The following is a 25,815-nucleotide window of genomic DNA, read 5'->3' on the forward strand; positions in this document are numbered from 1 at the left end:
TATCACGTGATTATTTTGTCTGCGTCGCATACACAACGATGCAATTTCATTTTAAAACGTCCGTTTTTCACCAGATTTGTTTTCATTTCGTATGGAGCACCTCGATGGACCTCTTAAAAATGGAAATACAAGTTGAGTAGACCCCACAAATAAGCAATCCCTAAAACGGATAGGGTGTGAGGCCAAGTGGTAGAATGCATAGCATATAGTACCCCTTTAAAAGCGATTCTTGGCCATGCACCGTTATTTTAAAATAAATTCGAATTGTTCAGAGATTTCACAGAATTTGTTTTCACCGAGTCTTAATGTACTTTAGCTATTACCAGAAATGAAAACAGAAATCTAATTGGAGTTGAAATGAGAGGGTGAGGCCATTGAGAAGAGTATGTAAAAAAAAAAAAAAGGGCGGTCTACTGTATTGGCCATTGCTTGCAAAAGCAGCCTGAAGAGCACACTCCCGTTAATTATCATCAAAAAATGGGTCTTTCTATTTACCCAAACATCCATTTTTCATTCATGCATGCCCTTGGAGTTCCCTTCATATGAATGCAAAGTTTGGGGTCACTAGGTTTCACGATTTTGGGGTTACGGATGACACACACACATAGACACACATTGTATTTTATTATTATAGATTTGTTGAGGGGCAGGCACTAACTCATCTTCTCTTCAGGAAGGATACCGTGGGATCTTCAACGTCCACCAACTCATGCTGGCAGACGAGACTCCGAGCTTAACGTCCATCCACGTAACAGCACACACATTGATGAATCGCCCTGCCTTTGAAACACCGAGATGAGAGTTTATAGCTGGGTCAGGATTCAAAATCGGGCTAAAATCTCAGAAGTGAGTGTACATATGTCTAGGCTATCCTTCCTGACCATTCACATAGTGAATACAAGTGAAGAGATTTTTCTTCTACCCCCAAAGATTTTTGAGTGAATGGTCCACTGTAATTTTTCTTGAGTGAATAGCAGGCCGGGGTCCTATATCATTGTTCGAGTGTCAAATGGGGAAGTTTGGAGAAGCAAAAGTCAAATGGTCCACTCTAATTGTTGTATTTTCCAAATATTTTGTATCGGGGTAAAAAGTTTATTAATTACATCATCTGGATCAAGGGTTTCCCAGTTTTGTAAACTTTTTAATCAAACAAGTCCCAAGCACAGTGAAACCCTCTTGTAGATATTATGTGGCTTAACAATCAACCATGAGCCTCTGGCTCCAAACAAGATAGTTATTCAGTAATGGATGACATTTGACTGAACAAAATCTTAGCAGGAAGGTTGGGTAGCAGTGCCTACGTCATACTACATTTAAGTGAAGGTAATCCGAGTTGAGGGATGTACAGTGTTTCTAGAGCACTACCCTGTGTGTACAAAACACATTTTGACCCAGTGGACAGTCAGGTACAGTCATACATGCCTGAGGTGCAAGTGACTACAAGCAAACAAGGCAAAACTCATTCAACTTCCTTAATGAGACTTATTCAAAGATCCTTATTCTTTTCTGACCCACAAGTCCCTTTTCCTTCCATCTGTTTTCCTGCTTCTTGTTTCATCTTCCCTTTCTGCTTCGACTCTGCGTAGATCTCATTCAGATCAAATTCACGAATTATATTTTCCTAAAGGGTGGGATTTGTAAAGAAATAGGATTATGTACACTCGCTTCATAAGGTACGTTCAGGTTTATCGACAAATCAAGATAATAAAGAAAAACGGCACCGACTCGATGACCTCAGCTGACCTCCGAAAGAGTCCAGGGGCACACTTTTCCTCGTTTGTCCACCTGAGGTCGACGTTGGATTTCACGACCATCTCGAAACAGTACAAGAGCAGGGAGGTGGGGACGAAGTGGTGAAGTACTAATTGCAAACCTGGATGAAAGTGTAAAAGGTGAGATTGTGAAGAGGATGCGTATTGGGGAAAAAGACAATTTAACATCGACATTGGAGAGAGGTCTAACCTTTGAGCCATCTCAGCATAGCGTCCGACATCAATTTTGCCAAAGTGCAGGCCTGGGCAGTTGTATCTATGCATAAAACAAACTGTTAGCACACTTTATTACCCATAAGTATTTCATTGTAATCAAAGTACAAGGAACATCAGAATTGCCTACCCACCTGGCTGTAGTCACAACATTGTAGACAAACAACTACATCTGGTGAGCAATTTGAGGCAGATAGATTTAATAAGACTAAAGCAAAATGATTCTTAAGTGATATTCTGTCGAGCGTGATGTACACATCAACTTTGAACCTGAAATGGTGTTATTCACACCCCTCAGAGCATCGGGACAAACACGAACGGTCATGAACGTTTCTGCGGCCAAGTGAGGAGACACAACAAAGGAAGTGGAACGAACCGGGTCAATCAGAACAATGACGTGTACAATCATTTGAGGGAGAATTTTGGCTCCATTGTCAATTACACTTCAAACCAACTCCACGTGTACAGAAAGTGTTTTGTGCACCTGTTCAGTGCTCCACATTGTGTTATTTTGCTCTCCCATGAGCTACGATCTCTGTATTAAAGATAAAACCTGTGGAATATTCTCAATTACTGGGGAGAATGTCGGAAAAACAGGATGGAAATTGTACTGCAATTGTAGACTAGCCAAGGAATTGTACTTCGCCGGGACAAATGGTTAACTCCTTTGCATTGTATTCGGTATTTCCATCTTGTACATTATGCCTCCGGCTGCGGAAGTATTATGTTTTCGGGTTGTCTTTCCGGCTGTGCATCCGTATTAGATTTTCATTACCACAGTAACTTGTGAACCGATGAAGGGACCTAAACCAAACTTAGCACAAGTATATATACTGCGATACTGCGACACTGCGATACAAAGATGAACTGATTCAATTTTGAGTTCAACAGGTCAAAGGTCAGGTGCCCTTTAAAAATAATGTTGCGGACGATAACTTGAGTTGGAAGCGGATGGCTTGACCTCTAACGCTGGCAGAGACATATCCATTGATTCATTCGCATCAAATTCGAGTTTAACATACATGATATATTTATCGGTTCATCTACTACATAAGAGCCGTTGGTATGTGTGTGTGTGTGTGTCTGCCACGATTTTTCTCAGAGATCTTCGTCAAACTTTCAGAGGTTCATCATTGAGGCAAACAAATGTTTTTTTTTGAGAAAAAAAAAGTTCGTTTTTTGGGGATTAAAAAAAAAATCACTCTATAGTGCCCAAGCCTTTTTGATTATGACAGTTATATACGAGTGTAAGTACACATTCGCATAAATAAAAATAAAACAATCACCAGACAGTTGAACACAAACAATAAAACTATTCCAGAAGCAGTCGAAGTTGGTGGTAAGGCTTCTTCTTCTTCCTGAACGTCATCATACTTAACTCAGAAACATGATGAACGGCACATTCACCAGCATATATTCAACGAAAAGGTAAAATAATGATTTGATATTTGTGATGGATATTTGGATATAATTGCTTTTCCATTATATTTGCCCTCATTTCAAATATGTTAATGTTTCTTTTTCGCTTGAGCAACACTGAGTACTCCAGCTATAAACGCTTATATACTTTACTCGGGGTACAAATACAACTTTGTCTGGGGCGGATAACATAGGCTATGTGGCCGCGGCCTCATTTGTGTGTGGGGGACCGGGAGAGGGGCGTAAATTATCGATGTAAATGTGTACCGTGTAGAGCCACCTGGTGATGGTGGCAGAGAGTATTTTACAATTTCCTTTTTTAACTCAACTGGACTATGTCCAGCTGAGTTTTTGTCGACACCCAGTGTCCGTAGTCCGTCTGTCTGTCTGTCTTCTGTAAACAATTCGACGTCTACGCTCTAAAAGTCACAAATATTGATCAGATTTGATGAAACTTGTTATGCAGCATCTTTAACACATAAAGACATTTAAGACATGGAGACGGCGTGAAGCTGGAAAGTGTGAAAACATTTTGCTACCTCGGAGACATGCTGAATGGAGAAGGTGGATCAGACTCGGCAACGGTTGCTCGAGTGAGATGTGCATGGAAGAAGTTTCGGGAACTGAGTGGCGTGCTGATGAGGAGGAGAGTGTCGCTGAAGCTGAAGGGAAAGGTGTATGCTGCATGTGTGAGAAGTGTTATGATTTATGGGAGCGAGACATGGGTAATGAACGTAGAGCAGCAACGAAGGCTGGAAAGGGTGGAAATGCGAATGGTTCGATGGATGTGCGGAGTATCGTTGAGAGAGAGGAAGACAAATGATGAATTGCGAAAGATGATGGGAATATTGCCTGTGATTGATGCTGTGAAGAGGAACAGGTTGAGATGGTTTGGTCATGTATTGAGGAAGGATGAAAGTGACTGGTTGAGAAGAGTGATGGAAGTTAATGTAGAAGGAAGTAGAGGACGGGGAAGACCGAGAAAGACTTGGCTAAAGATGGTGGAAGAAGAAATGCGGGCAAGGGGGTTAACAAGGAGAGATGCAGAAAATAGGGCAAAATGGAGAAGATTGTCATGGGGACCGCAAGGCTAACCCCCGCTCTAGCAGGGAACATGGCCTTAAAATGCATGTTGTTGTTGTTGTTGTTTAAGACATAAACTAGTTTGGGATTGCATTTGGGCGTTGCATGCCCAAAAATGGGTGCGGCAGGGCGGCCATATTGAAAAATCAATTTTTGTCAATCTGGTACTTCCTAATGTAGCTAGAAGGCTGAAACTTGGTGTGTAGACAGTATGTAACAAACCTCAACACATATATTACGGGTTTTGACGATGTCCGAAAAATGACCTCGTCGTGACCCATGACATGACTTGACCCATAAACATCAGTTTGGACGACGTCCAAGCTCGAAAAGTCACAAATACTGATCAAATTTGATGAAACTTGTGCCTTTTGCCACTTAAAGATATTTGAAAACATATAAACGCACATATACAGTCACATGAAAAAGTAAGTACACCCCATGTAAAGTGTTGACTTTTTCAACATATTTCAACACAGCTATTTGATCTTCATTTCAACAATATTGATAGATAAAGGTGATATAATATAACAAATATCATGAAACATTTACATTTTGTAGTCCAATGTATAATTTAAATAAACATGAATGCAAATTTCGCATGTGTAAAAAGTAAGTACACCCTTCGCTCTAATAGGTGGTATTGCCCCCTTTGGCAGAAACAACCTCAAGTAGGCGTTTCTTATAACTGTCTACCAGTCTCTGACATCGACTGGGAGAAATTTTTGCCCACTCCTCCATGCAGAATTCTTTCAGCTGTGCGATATTTGAGGGGTTTCTTGCATGCACAGCTTGTTTCAAATCCCCCCACATCTCGATGGGATTTAGATCCGGGCTTTGACTTGGCCATTCCAGAACCCCCCATTTCTTTCTTTTCAGCCATTCCTTGGTGGATTTACTGGTATGTTTAGGGTCATTGTCATGTTGCAAGGTCCACCTTCTGTTGAGCTTCAACTTTCCGACAGATGGCCTCACATTATCCTCAATCACCCTCTGGTACAATGAAGAATTCATCGTGGATTCTATGATGGTGAGCTTCCCAGGCCCTGATGCAGCAAAGCTGCCCCAAACCATAATATTTCCACCACCATGCTTTACAGTTGGTATCAGGTTCTTGTGGTCAAATGCTGTCTTTGGTTTTCGCCAAACATGTCTTCTGGTACTGTGGCCAAATAGCTCTACCTTTGACTCATCTGTCCAGAGCACATTGTTCCAGAAGTGCTGGTCTTTGCCGAGGTGTTCATTGGCAAACTTTAGTCTTGCCCTGATGTTCTTTCTGGACAGCAAAGGTTTCCTCCTGACACACCTCCAATGTAGATCAAATTTGTGCTGCCTCTTTCTAATGGTAGACTCGTGCACTTTCACATCAACAGTGGCAAGAGCTACCTGTAGGTCGCGTGATGACATTCTGGGGTTCTTAGAGACTTCTTTCAGCATCTTGTGGTCTGCTATCAGGCTGAACTTGCTGGGGCGGCCTGGCCTGAACAAGTTGGCAGTTGTTTGGAATCTTCTCCACTTGTAGATGATCTTCCGGACAGTCGAATGATTGATTTCAAATTGTTTGGAGATCTTTTTAAATCCCTTCCCAGACTCGTAAGCATCTATAACCTTCTTTCTGAAGGCCTCAGAGAGCTCTTTTGATCTAGGCATGGCGACGCCGCACACTTCAACAACAAAGAGCAAACCATACTAAATGTCTGAGGTTTAAATAAGACAGGTTCCTCCAAGATCCTCTCTAACGATGTTCTAATCATTTGCACCTGAGCTGAAGCACCTGATTCTAATTTTAGGTATTTGAAGTAGTGATAAATGTAGGGGTGTACTTACTTTTTCCACATGTGAAATTTGCATTTATGTTTATTTAAATTATACAATGGACTTCAAAATGTAAATGCTTCATGATATTTGTTATATTATATCACCTTTATCTGTCAATATTGTTGAAATGAAGATCAAATAGCTGTATGTTGAAATATGTTAAAGTCAAAACTTTACATGGGGTGTACTTACTTTTTCACATGACTGTAAACATATAAACGCACATATAAACTATATAGTTTGTGGTTCTATTATTATGCATATTCTAACCATATTGATATAGACCAGTTGAGTTCAGGTTCCCTGGAACCTCTAGTTTAACCTGTGCAACACTGAGGCTATGAAGCACTCTTTGCATGGGAAATTTTTTCCTCCTCTCCCCCAAAATGGATAGGCCTGTCAGTCACCGCCCCCCTCCCCCCCCCAAGAAAAAAAAAGTAGTATATCTTTCCACATCCCTCTCACCTCACCTCCCCCTCCCCCTTCCATTCCCACTCCCACTCACCCCTCACTCTCCTAAAACCCCCCCCCCCGGGCAATACCGGGTACTCCTGTGAGTTCATGTATAAAGGGTAAAACACAATTGTGAAAGATATTTTGCCCGAACTTGGCTTGTGGGACACGTACCCACATACCAACATCCACAAGATGATCTGCCTGATGCCCCCTGCTGCCAGAACACCACAGTGGCAGTTTTAGTTGTGCATGGGATGGTAACCAAACCCCAAGTGGAGTCATTAAAAAGGTGAGGACACTACCAACTGTACTGCAGCCAAATGTAGATTTGAACTTTCATGACTTGAACTCGTGACCATTAGTCCCAGAATATATTGCAATGGCCACAGAAATGGCGAATAAAAAGATGGTATTAAATGCCTCATACTTACTGCAAAGATATATTGGCAAATACCGGTGCAAAGGATTGGCATTCAGGTGCCCAGTTTGCAAAAAATTCCACCAACCAGGTGCCAGAACGAGCACAGCACACAACCTCCTTTGGGAGGGACAAGAATTTCATCAGCAATCGGGTTAAGCATCAAGGCTGTATGGGATTACGTGAGCAGATTGAAACATCGTGAATCATGGACACGTGCTCAAAGTAATACCTCCATGGTTTTGCTGCTCAAATACATCGTGTGCTCCGGTCCCAAGAAGAGTGGAGGACGGCACGTAACCATGAACACTGAGGTACAGAGGGAGGAATTGGAATATGAAATCAACATTTCAAAATAATAAAATATATTCAGCAACAAATGAAGAAGAAAAGATGTATATATACATACATACATCGCCGGCTCTGAAGCTTCTCTCAATTTCCTCGAGATGAGATTCTAAAACCACTAAATATGTCATCTCGTGCATGACATAGACCAGAAGAAGCTTGACGAAAAGTAGAGGGTCACATTGTAGGAGAATGCGATCTATACGTATTTGATATCTATATAGTATTCTCCGTAGGTATTTCCCATGTGCATGCATATGCATTCACATGTTATCAGAAGTAAATAAATTGTGTAGATGACATCATTTGTGGATCTGATAAATTGGCAGTAACCATTTTGAAAAACTGAATGCAGCATCGAAATGAAGATGTCCAGTGTCCACATGTCACACATGTCACACACGTCCATGCCCGTGGGATTCCCATGGGTTACCCCACCAATGTTATTATAATAGAGCAAACGTATATGGTTATGTTTATATGCGACCAAAACGTCTTATTCTTCAAATAAAATTAACACCCAAAACACAGTCAGTGAACTCTTAATTACGTTTAGACTGCTGAGACCCCTCAGACCTTTGACGACCCTTTAAGTTCCCCAAGACCCTTAAAGGCCCCGAGGATCCAAAAGACCCAAATGGCCCCGAAGACCCAAAAAGACCCCGAAGACCCAAAAAGACCCCGAAGACCCCAAAACACCCTGCAGTTTGACAATGTTTGACTGATTTAATTTAACAATGATTTTTAACAATTTAACAATGATTTTAACAAATAATACAATTTAACAATTTAAAAAGATTTTATTTTAATTCAACAATGCAATGTTTAACTCCTTATCAAAGATTTGGAATTTTCATTCAACTATCACTAAAACCAAAGTGAAACTATTCAATTCCAATGTCAAATCGGTGTTATATGGCACAGAGCTCAGTTCTGTCACTCAAACTTTTGGGTCTCACTATCTGCCATGATCTTTCCTGGGAAAACCACATTTCAAATCTGGCCTCCAAAGCCAGTCGCCGACTGGGCATCCTCCGTCGTGCGAAGTCCTTCCTTGGCACACCTGAGCTCCTCACCACATACAAGGCTTTCATCCGCAGATCAATGGAATACTGCTCTCCCCTCTGGGCTGGTACTCCTGCCTCACACCTAGCTCGTCTTCACGCTGTTGAAAGCAAAGCATTCAGAATCATTGCAATCTCCCGCGATGAAGCTAACTCCAAGGGCCTCTCACTCACTCACCGCAGGCAGGTTGGTGGTCTTTCTGTCTTCTACCGACTCCTCTCTGGCCTTGCCCCCCCCAGCTCTCTCTGGGCTCTGTCACACAAATATTCCTACAGGTCGCACAAGATCTGCCTGCAACCCTCTTATGGTTAAACTGCCAAAATCAAGACTCTCTGCTCACCTTCACTCCTTCATTCCTCTTTTCTCCCGCTTCTGGAACAAACTCCCTCACTCTCTTCAATCCCACTCCACCCTCCAGGTCTTTAAAACAGCTGTTCACCACCATCTCTTATCTTCCCCCATCCAAAACCTTGATCTTTTCTATCACCGATAATTTCACCCCAATTCCACTTTTTTGAAATACCAACTTCTGTCCTGGAAGTCCTTGGTGTCCTTGTGTTTTATACTTCTCCCACCCCCCCCCCCCCTCCCCACGCCTCCTCCCCCCAAGCCCTCTCCCTCCCACACATCTCCCTGCTCTTAAATGTTGTGTGCTCTCAAGTGTTTGTGTGCTTCCCATTCTCTTGTCTTCCACTCCCTCTTTTTATATATTTTGTTTGTCTGGTTGATTGGTTTGTGAAGTAAATGTCAGCTCTTTCACGAGCCTCGATTCAGTATACAAAAAAAAAAAAAACATGGAAAATGAGCAAGGAAACGGAACATAAACTGACGGTCTTCAACCGTAAATGTTTGAGGATTCTAAAGATTTTCTGGCTAAATAGGGTGAAACATGAGGAAATAAGGAGGATGGATGGAGAAATTGACATTAGGGCTCAGGCCAACGAATAAAGATGGCGATGGGTAGGACATATGGGAAAACAAGAGGGACATTTGATTTAAAAAGGCATGTTTTAGACACTGGTGGGGAAAAGGAAGAGGGAGGCCAAGAAAACCCTGGAGGAGAATTGCTGAAAATGAACTTCGATTCAAAAGGGTAATTGTAATGAAGTGTGCAGAGAGAATTGCTTGAGACCGAACAAGATGGAGAAACCTCGTTGCAGCAATATGTGCTGAAAAGCACAACGGGTACCAAGTAAGTGAGTATTGTGCAGAAAAAGCACCAACAACCACAACTGCACACAATTGGCCCACGGTAAGGCCCCAAGCACCACTGAGTGAATCGATCGTGTAACTACGACTCTAAACTTCCACTCGTTTCCATTGAAACAATGTACTAAGAGCAGCAAGTTCGAGCAAAAAGCAAAACAGGGTGCGAACTGCACATGTGCCTGTGTGTACAGTAACTTACCGACACAAAGAATCAGGTACAGCAGGCCCAAACGAATATCCAGGCGAAAGAAGAGCATCAAACTTGCAACCTTGCTAAACATCAGAGCATTTCCCAAATGCTGTTCTATTGTAACTGAAACATAAAACAATATCCATAGTCCATCATATGGGAACAAAGGGGAGGAAAAACTCATGCAATGCTCACATCATTCACTGTATAAACATTCACTGTTCTTCTTCCGACTCGCATTCACCTTCTACCAGAAATCATTGCAAACGTGTTATTCATGAGGCGAAGCATTCCTTCATCCAAAAGAAATGTGACAACCTCTCATCATCTTCCACTAATATATATTTCTGGTCTTTAGCTAAAAGTCTTCTGGTCTTCCACTAATCCTTTGCTTTTCCCTTCCAATGATACTATAACTGTCTCTCCATCTGATAAAGCAACTCTTTCTGGTTCTCTTTTCTCCTCAATGGATGACTCTCTCTCCTCAATTCCACAATGGATGACTAACATGCCATCTCCCTCTGATACACCCCTTTCCAATCCAATGCCGCTCCCTATAATCTATTTTCATGCAGTCAAAAAAGTACTCTCTGGATGAAAGCAAGGCATACGGCATTCCTCCTCGTGTCTTGAAGGAGTGTGCTTCAGAACTTGCTCCGGTGCTTGCTCATTTGTTTCGTTTTTGTTTAAAAACCCAAACTATTCCTCTTTCCTGGAAACATGCCTTGGTACAGCCTATTTAAAAGAAGGGTGATCGTTCAAACTCTTCCAACTACCGTTCTATTGCTCTGACTTCTACTATTTCCAAAGTCTTTGAATGTCTTCTCAATAACCATTTCCTCACGCATCTTGAATCCCACAGTCTTCTATCTGACCATCAATATGGCTTTCGCAAAGCAAGATCTACCGGTGATATCCTTTCTTACATTACAAATGTCTGGGCTTCTTCTCTGAGAAACTTTGGGGAATACTATGTTGTAGGCCTTGATATCTCAAAAGCCTTTGACAAAGTTTGGCATCGGGATCTCATATCAAAGCTTCCCTCTTTCCTCCTTCACTCTGTTCTCTCATATCGAGCTTTCTCTCCGACCACTCTATCTCTGGAATTGTTGATGGTTGAACACCTTCCTCCTTCCCTATCATCAGTGGTGCCCCTCAGCGTTCTGTCTTGTCTCCAATACTCTTCCTACCTTTTATCAATGACCTTCTTTCTTCGACAAATAACCAAATGCAATCGTATGCTGATGACTCGAGATTACATTCCTCCACGTTTTTCCCATCTACCCCATCTTCCTTCACTCGATCTACATCTCGTTTGATCACAGCTACCTCTTTAAATTTGGATTTGGACAAGATTTCCCAGTGGGGCAAATGTAATTAAATTTGTTCATTTTAATGTTTCTAAAACTCAATTTCGTCCATTTCTCTCTAAAACTCCAATCTCCTTTGAAAGCTCCACAATTACACCATGCTATTCAATACACTTACTAGGTATTACCCTAACATCAAATTTATCCACACATTACACAAATAGCAAAGTCTGCCTCGAATAAACTAGAAGTCCTGTTCAGATATCAAAGATTCTTCTCCTCTCAACAGTAATGACGTCCTAGACATAATGGCATCTTACTAAATCCGTCATCCCGATGCCTAGCATATGGCATTCAACCTGTCGCCTACGGACGTCAGATAGATATATATGGGTTTATCATGTTAAACTGCCGTCAGCAAAGCTATGGAACAGGTTGAGGGCTGTACTCCAGCCGAGATGACATGTACGCACACGAAGGCCTAGCCTAGCGCTAGCTAAGACGTAACCCCGTAATAACGTCCCAGAGAAAAAGCATGACACAAAGAGGGACACAGACAGAGAAATCCGGCGACTTTAATATATAGATCACTTCAGTTTCTGCTCCCAATAAATTGCTGCTTGTGTACCTCTGCCATATGTGAGACCACAGAATACTCGACAAGCCACTACATGACATGATTATTGTGTGGCCATTTGCAACTCAAGGGTAGGCCATTATGACGTTTGTTTCTTCCCCTCCACTACCAAACTCTGGAACTCTTGACCTTCTCATGTATTCCAAACACTTACAACCTTCCCCTTTTCAAAATGCAGATTTTTTTACTTCCTCAAAAACTCAGACTATTCTCTGGCTTCACCTTTCTATCAATTTAGGTCTTTTATTTCAGGCCTGGTCTCGATGAGTCTATGAATGGAGCCTTCAAACACAAAGAAATGCAAGACGAGTGAACCAAAGAATATTTTCACTTCATCATTAACATAGTTGTTATTCTTTTTAACAAAAAGTTTGCTTACAACCTGTTAACATGAAAAAGGCATTCAGACGTGGCTAACAAATCCTGCATCGATGGCTGCTCGACGAAACCTTCACGTTTACACAAAAGCCATTGCACCTGTCGACAAGTAAACCTTTACTCTCCTAGTATTACAATGTAACTAACAAGTATAGTACAGCGGATAAGCTCTCATATTTTAACAAATTGTGCATTTTTTGAGAAAAGCATGAAATTTCTAGCATAGTTAGTATATACCATAAGGTTTATTTTCAGATGTGGAGGGAAGTCAGATTTGACCTCTGAGGACCGTGAGAGGTCAAATCCAAAATGGCCACCAGTCCACCGGGTCTAATGTTCAAACGCGCTTTCGGTGTCATTTCCAACTAAATTGGGGATGCCCATTCATTTGCTGATACTTTTGAGATCGCCAGAACGCAAGGACATGCATTTAGGTCACGGTCAAGGTCAAATTACGTTAAATATCTATTTTTATGATACTGCAGTTGGAACTGCTATTGGAAAAAGTTCATTTGAACTTTTAAAACTTTATTTTTTCAGGTACAGAGAGGGATAGGTACAGAACACCCAAAGACCAGAAATGATGAAAAAAAAGTGTTTACACTGCAAGGAATGATGCAATAACCTCTGAAAAAATAACTGTAGTTAACCAAGTATGTCCACCAAAGCTTACATTAAATCAAGTGCAATGATGAAAATTGGTAATGATCGAAATCTAACAATCTCCAGAACAGAAGCACAGTGCAGTGCACTTGAATGCAGCTTTGGCACACTTGCAGCGTCCAGTGCACCCTTTCTTGCAGCGACAGTCGATCAATTCATGGCACGATTTTGATGCTTCAGGAAGAGTGTTCCAAAGAGGCTGCCACCCAGTTGTCTCCTTTGTCCAGCCCCAGTCAGGTGGGTCTGGCATCTCTGGATCCATGACCAATGCCTGGTTACAACAGTTGGCCTGGTAGCAAGTGCGCTTGATGTGCTGTTTGAGTGTTGCCTGGGTTGGAGGAATGTTCTCTAGAGTTCTACACTTCTGTGTGAAGAGCTGTTTCCTGGCATCATTCACTTCCGTGCTCTCACTGGTTCTATCGTACATCAGCACCACAAATCGCTCTAGCAGTAACATTGAGCATTCACTGACCTCACTTGGCATGCCTAGGAGTTCATTGAAAGCATCATTCACCTCTGGGCATCCCCAATTTAGTTGGAAATACAACAACAACAACATGCATTTTAAAGGCCATTTTCCCTGCTAGAGCGGGGGTTAGCCTTGCGGTCCCCATGACAATCTTCTCCATTTTGCCCTATTTTCTGCATCTCTCCTTGTTATCCCCCTTGCCCGCATTTCTTCTTCCACCATCTTTAGCCAAGTCTTTCTCGGTCTTCTACTTCCTTCTACATTCATTTCCATCACTCTTCTCAACCAGTCACTTTCATCCTTCCTCAACACATGACCAAACCATCTCAACCTGTTCCTCTTCACAGCATCAATCACAGGCTCTATTCCCATCATCTTTCGCAATTCATCATTTGTCTTCCTCTCTCTCAACGATACTCCGCACATCCGTCGAACCATTCGCATTTCCACCCTTTCCAACCTTCGTTGCTGCTCTACGTTCATTACCCATGTCTCGCTCCCATAAATCATAACACTTCTCACACATGCAGCATACACCTTTCCCTTCAGCTTCAACGACACTCCCGACACTCCCAACGACACTTCCAGCTTCAAGTTGGAAATGACACCTATAATGTTTTTCTACACTATATGGTTCCAAAATTAAGCGCGTTTGAACATTAGACTCGGTGGACTGGTGGCCATTTTGGATTTGACCTCTCACGGTTCTCAGAGGTCAAATCTGACTTCCCTCCACATCTGAAAATAAACCTTATGCTATGCACTAACTATGTTCAAAATTTCATGCTTTTCTCATAAAATGCACAATTTTTGTGTTTATCTGCTGCACTAGTAACCCTCTTCTCTCTTAGATGTACGTGCAACCATGCGTGTATGTACCCTTGTGGCTGTGCAACCAATAAAATGATTATTGGCTCGGGAATGGGGAGCATGGTTTCATTAAAAACTCACTGGAGCGTCTGTTCTTCATCATCACGATGGCACTGAGGAACATGAGGATTTCCACTTCTCTCTGGAGGATGATAATGCAATAATAAGGAATATTGAATGGTGGCAGTAAACCAGGGTGAGCAAACTAAATAAACAATGGCTTCATCTTCACAATAAAAAATAAAAATTCCCTTATTAAGGCCATTTTTCCTGCTAGAGCAGGGGTTAGCATTGCGGGCCCCATGACAATCATCATGGTTCCCTTTTTGAGGCAATGTTTTTTTTTATGGCCGGATGCCCTTCCTGACGCCAACCCTTCGGTCGCCTCTTACTCCACAGTAAGCAGGGATATGGTGCACCTATTTACTTTAGCAGGGATATGGTGTACCTATTCTAAGCCGGGGCACACACCGGCACATTCATCCCAACAAGCTGGTACTCAATTTGCCGACCTCGGAGGGATGACAGGCTGAGTCAACCCCCCTGGCATTAATTCAGCGATCGACCGGGATTCGAACCCAGGATCCTAGGATCCCAAGCCGGCACCCTAACCACTAAGCCAACACCAGGCTTACATCTTTACAATACTAACAAAAAATAACTTTGCACCACAATAACTCAATGCAAGTGCAGGTCTTATCCTGGGATTAAATCAGAACTTATCAAAGACTGATAACATCTATGGAAGAGTTTCATAATAAGCATCACCCATGTTCGAAGGGACACAAGAGGCTCTCAGTGCTCTGTGTGTGTGAGTACTGTACGTACTCAGATTTACTTTCATATAGATCGTTCATAATGTCACAATGTCACATCCACTGTAAACCTGCCGATGTGAGGCCCTACATTAATAACTGTTCTGTCTTATTACCTACGCTACCGAAGGTGGACTGAGGTTGTTTTCACCCTTGTCCGTCTATGTATGTCAAAAAGTTATGGACAGATTTGGACAAAACTCTGCGGACAGGTTGGGTGTGCGACAAGGAAGAATTCATTCGATTTTGGTGAAGATCTGGATGTGATGATTTTTAAAGTGATTCTTTACCATTCTGTGATCGGGCCAAAATGACACACATATAGCACGATATCTCAAAAAGTCATGGACTAGTTTAGATAGTGAACTGGTTGGGTGTGCGACAAGGACAGATTCATTAAATTTTGGTGAAAATCCAAATACGGATCTGAGAATTTTTTAAATTTAAATGATTCTTCTCCATTGAGAGATGGGGCCAAAATCAATATACAGTACTGTTATAACACGATATCTTAAAAGGTTGTGGACAGATTATGATAAAACTTGGTGGAATTAAATAGGTAGGTGACAAGAGGGTGGGCCGTTACCAAACTTAAACCTCATTCAATCATCTTCAGCCTTTTGTGGAAGTAAAGGTAAATCATCCGCAGTCGTCAGCAAGACAAGACGACCTCTGGCTCTATCACTATCAGTATCATTACCTCCACCACCAAAGGTGGATGGAGGTTATGTTGTCACCCCTGTCTGTCTGTCTATTTGTGAACAAAATATCTGAAAAAGTTGTGGACGGATTCGGACGAAATTTGGCAGAGATGTAACGTATGTGACAAGGACCAAATGGTTAGATTTTGGTGAAGATCCGGATTCGGATTCGGCTACTATAATTTTTTAAGCGATTCTTCACCATTGGGAAATATGGCCAAAAACGATACATAGCAGGATATCTCAAAAAGTTATGGATGGATTTGGACGAAACTTGGTGGACAGGTTGATGGTCCGACAAGGACGATTCGATTCGATTTTGGTGAAGATCTGAATATGGATTCGGATATGATAATTATTTAATTTTTAAAGTGATTCTTCGCCTTTGGGAGATAGGGCCAAAAACGATACATAGCAGGATATCTCAAAAAGTTATGGATGGATTTGGACGAAACTTGTTGGACCGGTTAGGTGTGCGACAAGGACGATTCGATTCGATTTTGGTGAAGATCTGAATATGGATTCGGATATGATAATTATTTAATTTTTAAAGTGATTTTTCACCATTAGGAGGTGGGGCCAAAAACGATACATAGCAGGATATCTCAAAAAGTTATGGATGGATTCGGACGAAATTTGTTGGACAGGTTGGGTGTGTGACAAGGACGAATCGATTCGATTTTGGTGAAGATCCGGATCCGGATCCAGCTAGTAGTAGTAGAATTTTAAAAGGGATTCTTCACCATTGAGTGATATGGCCAACCAGGTGGAGGTAAGCTCTCTACCGAGTGCCGTTCATATGTTTCATCAAACACCCTGCATTGGGCCTGCATTTCTGAGATATTTAAGCAATCCCAGACTTGCATCCTAAATCATTAAAATGTCGGCATAATGCGAGGTTTTTCACCAACCTCGTGAAAAATTTATCGCACAACACCTCTCCAGATTGAAAAATAATAATGAATAACATCGGGCCTTTAACTGCTGTGTTGTTCGAGAAACATTCTACCGAATGTGCGTACAGCGGTTTGTAATGGGACGAGCATAATTTAAAAATAATTGTGAGGCCTACACTAGTCTGGCTACAGCACTCAATGGGTAACACTTGCGGTGTAAATGACGTCACTTCCGACGTGTCGCTACCCAGTCAAAGTCGCACGGATTTCCATCTTCGCGATCAGAAGAGAGGCCCGAGCATAGTGGCGGCACTTTCCGAATGAACACGAAGGCGATGCTGAGCAGCATGCTGAATACATAATACGGGCAGAGCAGGAAGCGAGAAATGCTCGGCAGGTTCCACAGAAAAGCCACCAGCGGCGTCAAGATCGCCATCGCCACGCTGCGCCACACGAGCCTTCACCGCCGTGATGACGTAAGACGTTGCTTCGGTCGTGACACAAATCAAGGTTTCAAAACGGCGTCAGAGTTCCTCGTAAGGGAACTCGTATTCAACTATAAATAACTCGACAACGTCTACAACGTCAGTACTTGACTTGACAGCTCCTGCTGACTTCTTGTGTTCAGTCTACAGTCTACTTCCTGGGTGGCCACTTACCAAGCAGCTTGCTATCGCTTGCCAAGCCATCCGTACCTTATCAACGGTTTCGAATGGAGTGCTTCATTGAGTGCTTAAACCACTTGGCGAGTGCTCTCCAAGAAACCTGGTAACTGAACACACCCCTAGTTACGTACAATTCGTTTGAATGACCCAAGTAGCATGGCAACCGATTTGTTTACCTGGATGATGTTCCCATATGATGGATGAGGTTTTCTGAACTTAAATTTCCTCGAAAAATTAAGTTTCCTCCATCTCTCTTTGTATGGGAGGTTATGAAGTTCGGGGATTAGTTTGAAGGTAGTCCTACATCTTTAGATTACATGGTGTATCTTGGTTTCCATATCATCATATGATGGATGTTACCATATTGCAAGAAGAGGTGAACCAGGGTCTTAAACAGGTGTGTGTGTGTGTGTGTGTGTGTGTGTGTGTGTGTGTGTGTGTGTGTGTGTGTGTGTGTGTGTGTGTGTGTGTGTGTGTGTGTGTCGTTGGTTGTTATCTCCAAATGCGGGTTTCAGAAGGTGCAACGGAACCCTCACAACACTCGATGTATCCACCTTCATGTGTGTGTGCTTGCGTAAAAGTATGCACAGCGCCTTCATAAATAATTCACATCCCTTGACTATTTTCACATTTTGTTGTTACAGCCTGAATTTAAAATGGATTAAATTGAGATTTTTTTCCTTGTCACTCATCAACACATAATACTCCAAAGTGGAGTTTTCTTCAGAAAATTTTACAAATTAATAAAAAATGAAATACAGAAATGTCTTCAGTCAATAAGTATTCAACCCCTTTGCTATGACACTCCCAATTGAGCTCAGGTGCATTCAATTTCCTTTGATCATCCCAGAGATGTCTCTACAACTTGATTGGAGTCCACCTGTGGCCAATTAAATTGATTGAACATGATTTAGAAGGAAACACACCTTTCTATATAATGTCACACAGTTGACAGTGCATGTCAGAGCAGAAACTCTACCATGAAGTCCCAGAAACTGTCCGTAGAACTCAGAGATAGAATTCTTTGTTTTCACTGACGTCACAGTTTCTGTGTACACACTTCAAATTACCCATCTCGCATTGCGCGGCGGCCATTTTGATACCCAAGCTAATCTGTCCGTGTGCGCTGATATTGATTTGTTGCGTTGGTTTATGGTGAATGCGGATCGCAAAAAGTCTGTTTTATAAAGTAATTTTGTTTGTTTTGTCACGTTCATGTGGAGTGTGGTGCCATCTAGTTTATATTACGTATTGTTGCCCAACAAACACAGAACATTCGGTTTAAGTTTGCCGTGGACCAGTGAACTGGTGAACACCTGGGCAGTGGGTCAACCTGCAACCAACTACCTGTAGAACAGACTTGGAGTGTACGTAAGGATACGGTAGATCCAGGCTTGAGTATGGCTAGCAGTGCGAGTGCCAACCTTGGCTACCAAGAGACGCTCCCCCCGGACGTTCTTGTTCGTTACAAAGAGAAGATTTCTGTCATTGGGTGTGACCCTTATGGTCTATCAAATGATCAATTTGAGAAGAATGTGAGCAAGTGGCCTCAGGTGACCCACATCGACGTGATCAACTACCTGTTGTTCAGCAAATCGGCCTATACCAAAGATGAGTTGAAGAAGTATAAATCCCTCGAGGCATACAGGTTGTACCAAGATGTCTTCTGCTTCAACAATTCGCGCTTTGTTGTCACTTTCAAGTTGTGATATTGCATACGACGTCAAATCAGTCTGGACCAGCTGGTGTGCAGATTCAATGGTGTCCAAAGAGGATGTGCTTCCTTCATTATCAATCATCACACTTACCGCTGGCTGCTCCAGATCAGGCGACTCTGAGGCAGAAGCAGCTTCACCAACGCTGCATTGCTGTCTTCTGTTTAGAGACAACAGCGATGAAACGGCATCAGCTTCTTGTCTTTTCCGTTTGCGACCGCGCGCTCTGTCATACCTCCCAGAGGCTGGTGTGTCCTGTCCACACTTGGTATAACCAAGTTGCAAGGTTGGCAACCAAGAAGGATTTGTCTTGAGATGGAGATAGCATTTCTCATCTGAAATATCACAAAACATACAATAATTGCAAATAATTTAGGGTGTTCAGAATAACTAAAAATGTGTCGAGAGACACAGCTGATGCCCTCCCCATTAAAAGAAATACAAGGCGAGTTTCTTAAGTCCAAATACATGGCCAAAAAAGTGAAATATTCAATCAACAGTCAATATTTTATATTTAAATGTCACTATCACTGATATCATAAAAACCAAATATTGTATTCAATATCATTAATGATTATAGTAATTGTATGGTTATACAATGAAACATGTTCTTACTTACTGTTAAAAAAATGCTCGGAGCAGACAAGTGTGCGATCCCACTGTGATTCTGTTTGGATGTCACTGCGATTGATGGCAGCCTTCCACAAACGCCGCCTCTCTTCACTTAAATTTCTTGTTTCCTCACCCTGATTCAGTAGAAGTTTGGGCGTTTTGTAAAACTTAACTCCTGGCCTAACGCCTGGCCTGTTTGAACAACGAAATACGCCGCAAATTGGCATGACTGGTCGTGAACAAAAACTATTTAATGTGAATCCGCTGACGACGTTGTTCGAGAGGGTATCAAAATGGCCGAGGTGTCCCAGGGTGCCCTGCGCGCGTGCTCCGATGACGTCACAAGAAAACAAAGAATTGTAAGGAGATATAGATCTGGGGAAGGGTATAAAAACAATTTGTAGAGTGTTCAAAGTTCCCAAGAGCTCCATCATTAGGAAATGGCAAGAATTTTAAATGACCCAGACTCTTCAGAGAGCTTGTCCTCTGACCAAACTGAGCAACCGAGCAAGAAGGACCTTGGTCAGGGAATTGACCAAGAACCAAATGTCTACTCTGACAGAACTGAGCACAGCTCATCACCCATGTAACACCATCCCTACCGTGGATCAAAAATGGCCTCGAAAGGTGGTACCTACCTACCGTGGATCATGGTGGTGGCAGCATCATGCTATGGGGATGCTTTTTTTTTTTTTTTTTGTATACAAGATCGAGGCTCGTGAAAGAGCTAACATTAATCACACAAAAAGTCAAACCGACACACAAAACACAAAAAAACAAGGGGAGTGGCAGACACGATGGGGAGAGAGGGGGAAGGACACAAACACAACATTTGAGACAGCAGGGACATCGGGAGGACTTGGGGGGAGGTGGGAGAGGTACAAAACATATGAACACTGCAAGGACTCTGGGGTGAATTACCGGGGGTAGAAAAGATCAAGGTTTTGGATGGGGGAAGATAAGAGATGGTGGTGAACAGCTGTTTTAAAGACCTGGAGGGAGGAGTGGGATTGAATGGAATGGGGGAGTTTGTTCCAGAGGCGGGAGAAAAGGGGAATGAAAGAGTGAAGGTGAGCAGAGAGCCTAGATTTTGGCAGTTTAACCATAAGAGGGTTGCAGGCAGATCTTGTGTGACCTGAAGGAATATTGGGGGGACAGAGCACAGAGAGAGCTGGGGGAGCAAGGCCAGAGAGGAGTCGGTAGAAGACAGAAAGACCACCAACCTGCCTGCGGTGAGTGAGTGAAAGGCCCTCGGAGTTGACTTCATCGCAGGAGATTCCAATGATTCTGAAAGCTTTGGCCTCAACAGCGTGAAGCCGAGCTAGGTGTGAGGCAGGAGCACCAGCCCAGAGGGGGGAACAGTATTCCATTGAGCTGCGGATGAAAGCCTTGTATGTGGTGAGGAGCTCAGGTGTGCCAAGGAAGGACTTCGCACGACGGAGGATGCCCAGTCAGCGACTGGCTTTGGAGGCCAGCTTGGAAATGTGGTTTTCCCAAGAAAGGTCATGGCAGATAGTGAGACCCAAAAGCTTGAGCGACAGAACTTCTTGGAGAGGATTGTTGAGAAAGTAGATGGGAGGGTTTTCCAGTCGGTCCTTTCGGAGAGACATTGTAAGAGTGTGAGATTTGTCAGGATTGAAAGACATATTCCACTTGTTTGACCAGTCTGTGATTTTGTCCAGGTCTGCAGAGAGCGAGGAGGCTGCAGACTGCCGATCTGAGGGATGAGGAATGGAGCGGCAGATAGTGGAGTCATCAGCAAAGAGATAGAGAGGATTTTCCAGAGAGTCGGAGAGATCATTAATGAAGACCAGAAATAGCACAGGGCCCCAGAACACTACCTTGGGGAACTCCAGCCAGAACAGGAAGGGGAGATGAGAGAAATCCATTCAGGGCCACACGTTGCCTACGACCAGAGAGGAAGTCTGCAAGCCATGAGTGGAGATTTCCATGAATACCATAGGAGGAGAGTTTGGTGAACAGAGCGGGGTGCCAGACCGTATCAAAGGCACGTGATATGTCAAGGGAGACAGCTCTGATTTCCTGTTTGGCATTGAGGACCTCCATTCATTGTTGAGACAGCAGAAGCAACATGTCCAGAGTAGAATGACCTGGTCTGAATCCAAATTGATGATCAGAGATCAAGCCATTGGAGAAGTGGCAGGGACTGGGAGACTTGTCATGATAGACGGAACAATGAATGGAGCCAAATACAGGGAAATCCTTGAGGAGAACCTGCTTCAGAGTGCAAAAAACTTTAGACTGCGGTGAAGATTTACGTTCCAACAGGACAATGACCCCAATCATACAGCCAAAGAAACACTGGAATGGATTCAGAACACCAATAGCAAAGTCCTTGAGTGGGCCAGCCAAAGCCCAGATTTGAATCTCATTGAGAATCTGTGGAAAGACTGGAAGATTGCTGATCACCGACGTTCCCCATCCAACTTGACAGAGCTTGAGCAAATCTGCAAGGAAGAATGGGAGAAACTCCCCAAATCCAGATGTGCAAAGCTGATGCAGACATACCCAAGAAGACTCAAAGCTGTAATATAACGACCCTGATCAGGAAACTCCCGCACTCATGACCGTACGATACCACGTGAGCGCAAGCTCTGTCTATTCAACGGGGATGAGATGGTAGAGGATTGTGTGGAAGATGCTACGCAAGCAGTTTATGTTTCGCACTCCAACTGGCAGGAGAATGTCGATTGTCTACTCTCAATTGGATGGTCCGGCAGGGTCCGAAATGAAATGCAGGTCAGTAAGGAAGCCTGATGATATCTTCAGGGCGCTACTGAAGGTGTTTGTAGAGAGAGCAAACCCAATGTAGTTGCTCAAGGTGTTCTACTAACGACAGCAAAAGGATGGCGTGACCCGGTGTGACTTCTCACATGCCTCAGTGGTGTTGTTTGATAGGTTGGAGCGTCTTTCCTGCCGAAAAGTCTTGTCACGTGATGAGATGTTGCGTGAGAAATTCCCACAGGGCATCAATGATGCCTGACTTTATTAAGGTTACGTACTGGGAGGTTAAGAAACACGTAAAAGAGTACTCACAAACTTACTTTCTGAAAGTTTGAGAATTGGCTTTGCAATACGTGTCTGAAATGGGCCCAGAAAAACCTAGAATTTGAAAAGCTGGAGGCAAGCAAGTAGACGAGATGATTGACAGTGACAATATAGTTGTAGACAGTATCACGACCAAACCTGGTGACGTTTTGAATCAGCTAATGTTACAGCAAAAGGCAATGATGGAGGCCTTGGTGGAACAATGACAACAGATGGCAGAACACCAAACCTGGGTCGCTGATCAAGTACGGTCAAAGAGGCAGCCGGATAAATCCACGATTAAATGTTTTGGTTTTTTTTGTGGAAAAAATGGGCCATTACAAGTCGGAATGTTTCTCGTACAAGAAGAGTATGTTTTAAACGGGGAGGCCAATTCATAAAGAGTGCTCTGGCAAGGCGCACTGATGGGCACTCGCCAAACTTTTGGAGCAGCATTGTTGGATCGTTACCAATAAGGACGATAAAAATAGGAGGAGTGTTGATTAATGGATTAGTAGATACCGGTTCTATGGTGACAATAGTGACTGAAGCTTTTTACAAGGATAAGTTGAAAGGTCATTTTGGCAAAGCTAAAGATGCAGGAGGCATGTTAAAGCTGACAGTGGCGAATAGGACATATATACCGTACATTGGATGCTTGTGGAAATGGATGGAGTTGAGCTAGATGTGGAAATGGATGGAGTTCTGGTTCCACAATGTTGTATTTTGGTGTCCCGGGATTTAGATTCGGATCCAAATAAGAAACAAGTCCCAAGTATTATCAAAACCAATGCTACGCTGGACTTTTCCGATTTGGTGGAACAAAAGGAACTCGCATCACCACAGGGCGCTACTGAAGGCGCCACAGGGCGCATCACCACAGGGCGCTACCACAGGGCGCATCACCACAGGGCGCCCCACGCTAGCAGAAATGAAAGGGGAAAGAATCTCTGTGGAGATTTCTGAAAGCAGAATAGTCATCAGAGGAATAGGTGTTGTTTAAGTCTGTATCGGAGCTTTTCCTCCACAGCTGTTTGCTGTGGAGCAACTTTGAGTTTCCTCAATAGTTTCATTCAACTTTCAACTGAAGTATCGCCCAGGAAAACAGAACGTTAATGCAGATGGGTTATCCAGAAAAAGTGAGGAAAGCAGTGATGAAAGGGAGGTGAGCTGCATGCTTGCTCTTGCTGCAGGATCGACTCCTGTTCTTGTTGATGTCATTGAAGAATGTCAAAGAAGCAAGCTTGCAAGCCCGTGAGGCAGCCAACAGAGAACTGGGATATGTGCCTGTCAGTACCTTTCTGGTGCTGTCTTCAGACCAACTCGTGGAACTGCAGCAGAAAGATCCTGCATTGGACCTGTTCTGCAGCATGTGGACAAACAGCAAAGACCATGTAAAGAAGAACGTATGGCACTAACACCAGATGGCCAGTTGCTATTGGGACAAAGGAACAGATTCAGAGTCCAAGAAGGTATTCTTCGCCGACATGTGACATTCACTTATGGTGAAGTCATAGATCAGCTAGTCCTGCCCAAGTGTCTTCAAAAAGTTGCGTTTGAGGAATTCCATGACATGAATGGTCACCAAGGAGCAGAGAGAACTGAAAACCTCATTCGATCACGCTTCTACTGGCCCCATCTACACTATGATGTGGTCGCATGGATAGACCAGTGCGATCGTTGTACTTTGGCAAAGATGCCACACAAGATGGTGAGGACACCTATGGGGAAGCTCATGGCTCGTCATCCTCTGGAAGTTGTAACCCTTGACTTCACGAGGCTGGTAAAATCCAGTAATGGCAAAGAAGATGTCCTCGTAATGACTGATGTATTCATCAAGTTTGTTGTTGCAGTACCAACCTGAAACCAGAAAGCCGAAACGGTTGCAAAGGTTTTGGTCTCTGAGTAGTTTACACGGTACGGTGTACCTTTAAGAAACTACAGCGACCAGGGTTGAAAATGTTGAGACGTCGCTGATCGCTGCCTTGTGTAAAATGTACAATGCCAAGATGTCACGAACCTCACTGTACCATCCCAAGGGAAATGGACAGTGCGAGAGATTCAACCGGACACTCCATGACCTCTTACAAACATTGCCAGAGTCTAAGAAACATCGTTGGCTCATCACCTCCAGGAGCTTGTGCATGCCTTCAATGTGTTATACCATTCAAGCATTGGGTTTTCCCCATTGTACCTAATGTTTGAGAGAGACCCTCGTTTTCCAGTGGACATACTTACTGGATCAGGAGAACTGGAGTGGCAACTGGGTGGCTGTGCACTAGGAGAGGCTGACAACCACCTTTAAACTGGCCTCTCAGAGGCTCAGCATTTCTGCAGAAACCCGCAGGAAATGCCACGGCAAAAGTCTCAACAGGATACTCAAAGGTGGGCGTGAGTTTGACCGGGTCAGAAACCTTGTTTCAAAGGAGACCACTCATGTTATCAATGCAGTGCGAAGAGTTAATAAACCGGATATTACGCCAGGAAGCTCTGGTCACGTGTGGCTGTGAGCAGCGTTGGAGAATTCACACAACTTGATGGTTGAGAAATCCGTTGCCATCCATAGTAGCTAATGGACTGAAGTTTGTTAAGTGCCAGATTGGTGTCCGTTTTCTTTGCTCTTCATAATACCAGTACATGTTTTGCAACATCAACAGTCTTACTCTTATGTCGTCTCTGAGAGGTTGTCCGACTTACATCGGTTTACCCCATCTCCGGTAACTTCTCAGTTTATCCCATCTCCGGTAACATCTCAGTTTACCCCATCTCCGTTTTCCCCATCTCCGGTAACATCTCGGTTTACCCCATCTCCGGTAACATCGCCGTTTACCCCATCTCCGGTAACATCTAAGTTTATCCCATCTCCGGTAACATCTCAGTTTACCCCATCTCCGGTAACATCTCAGTTTACCCCATCTCCGGTAACATCTCCGTTTTCCCCATCCGGTAACATCTCCGTTAACTCCATCTCTGGTAACATCTCCGTTTACCCCATCTCCGGTAACATCTCAGTTTACCCCATCTCCGGTAACATCTCCGTTTTCC

The 25,815-nt window shown here is 43.2% G+C and overlaps 1 protein-coding gene across 1 annotated transcript; it reads right to left on the reverse strand.

The window, feature by feature from the left end:
• Window positions 1–1,120: 1,120 nt before the first annotated feature.
• TMX2 (thioredoxin related transmembrane protein 2) lies at window positions 1,121–17,383 on the reverse strand. Its single transcript, XM_078776386.1, has 8 exons — window positions 16,978–17,383; window positions 14,400–14,460; window positions 10,001–10,114; window positions 7,412–7,488; window positions 7,193–7,299; window positions 1,963–2,028; window positions 1,744–1,873; window positions 1,121–1,621 (listed from the first exon to the last, which is right to left on the reverse strand). Exons 1-8 carry the CDS (start codon window positions 17,164–17,166, stop codon window positions 1,487–1,489), a joined length of 879 nt encoding a protein of 292 aa, XP_078632512.1. The 5' UTR covers window positions 17,167–17,383; the 3' UTR covers window positions 1,121–1,486.
• Between the last annotated feature and the right edge of the window lie 8,432 nt (window positions 17,384–25,815).

This window comes from Myxine glutinosa, chromosome 4 (genome assembly GCF_964187855.1).
Source record: "Myxine glutinosa chromosome 4, kmMyxGlut1.1, whole genome shotgun sequence".
NCBI classification, from domain to species: domain Eukaryota; kingdom Metazoa; phylum Chordata; class Myxini; order Myxiniformes; family Myxinidae; genus Myxine; species Myxine glutinosa.

Bases quoted from the DNA above. Each gene is read 5' to 3' on its own strand.
- TMX2 (XM_078776386.1), bottom strand. From the start codon at position 17,166: ATGGCGATCTTGACGCCGCTGGTGGCTTTTCTGTGGAACCTGCCGAGC. The intron at 14,461-16,977 runs GTAGCGACACGT...ATCATCCTCCAG, and splicing joins ATCCGTGCGACTTTGACTGG to AGAGAAGTGGAAATCCTCAT. The intron at 7,300-7,411 runs GTATTACTTTGA...TCCCTCCCAAAG, and splicing joins TGAGCAGCAAAACCATGGAG to GAGGTTGTGTGCTGTGCTCG.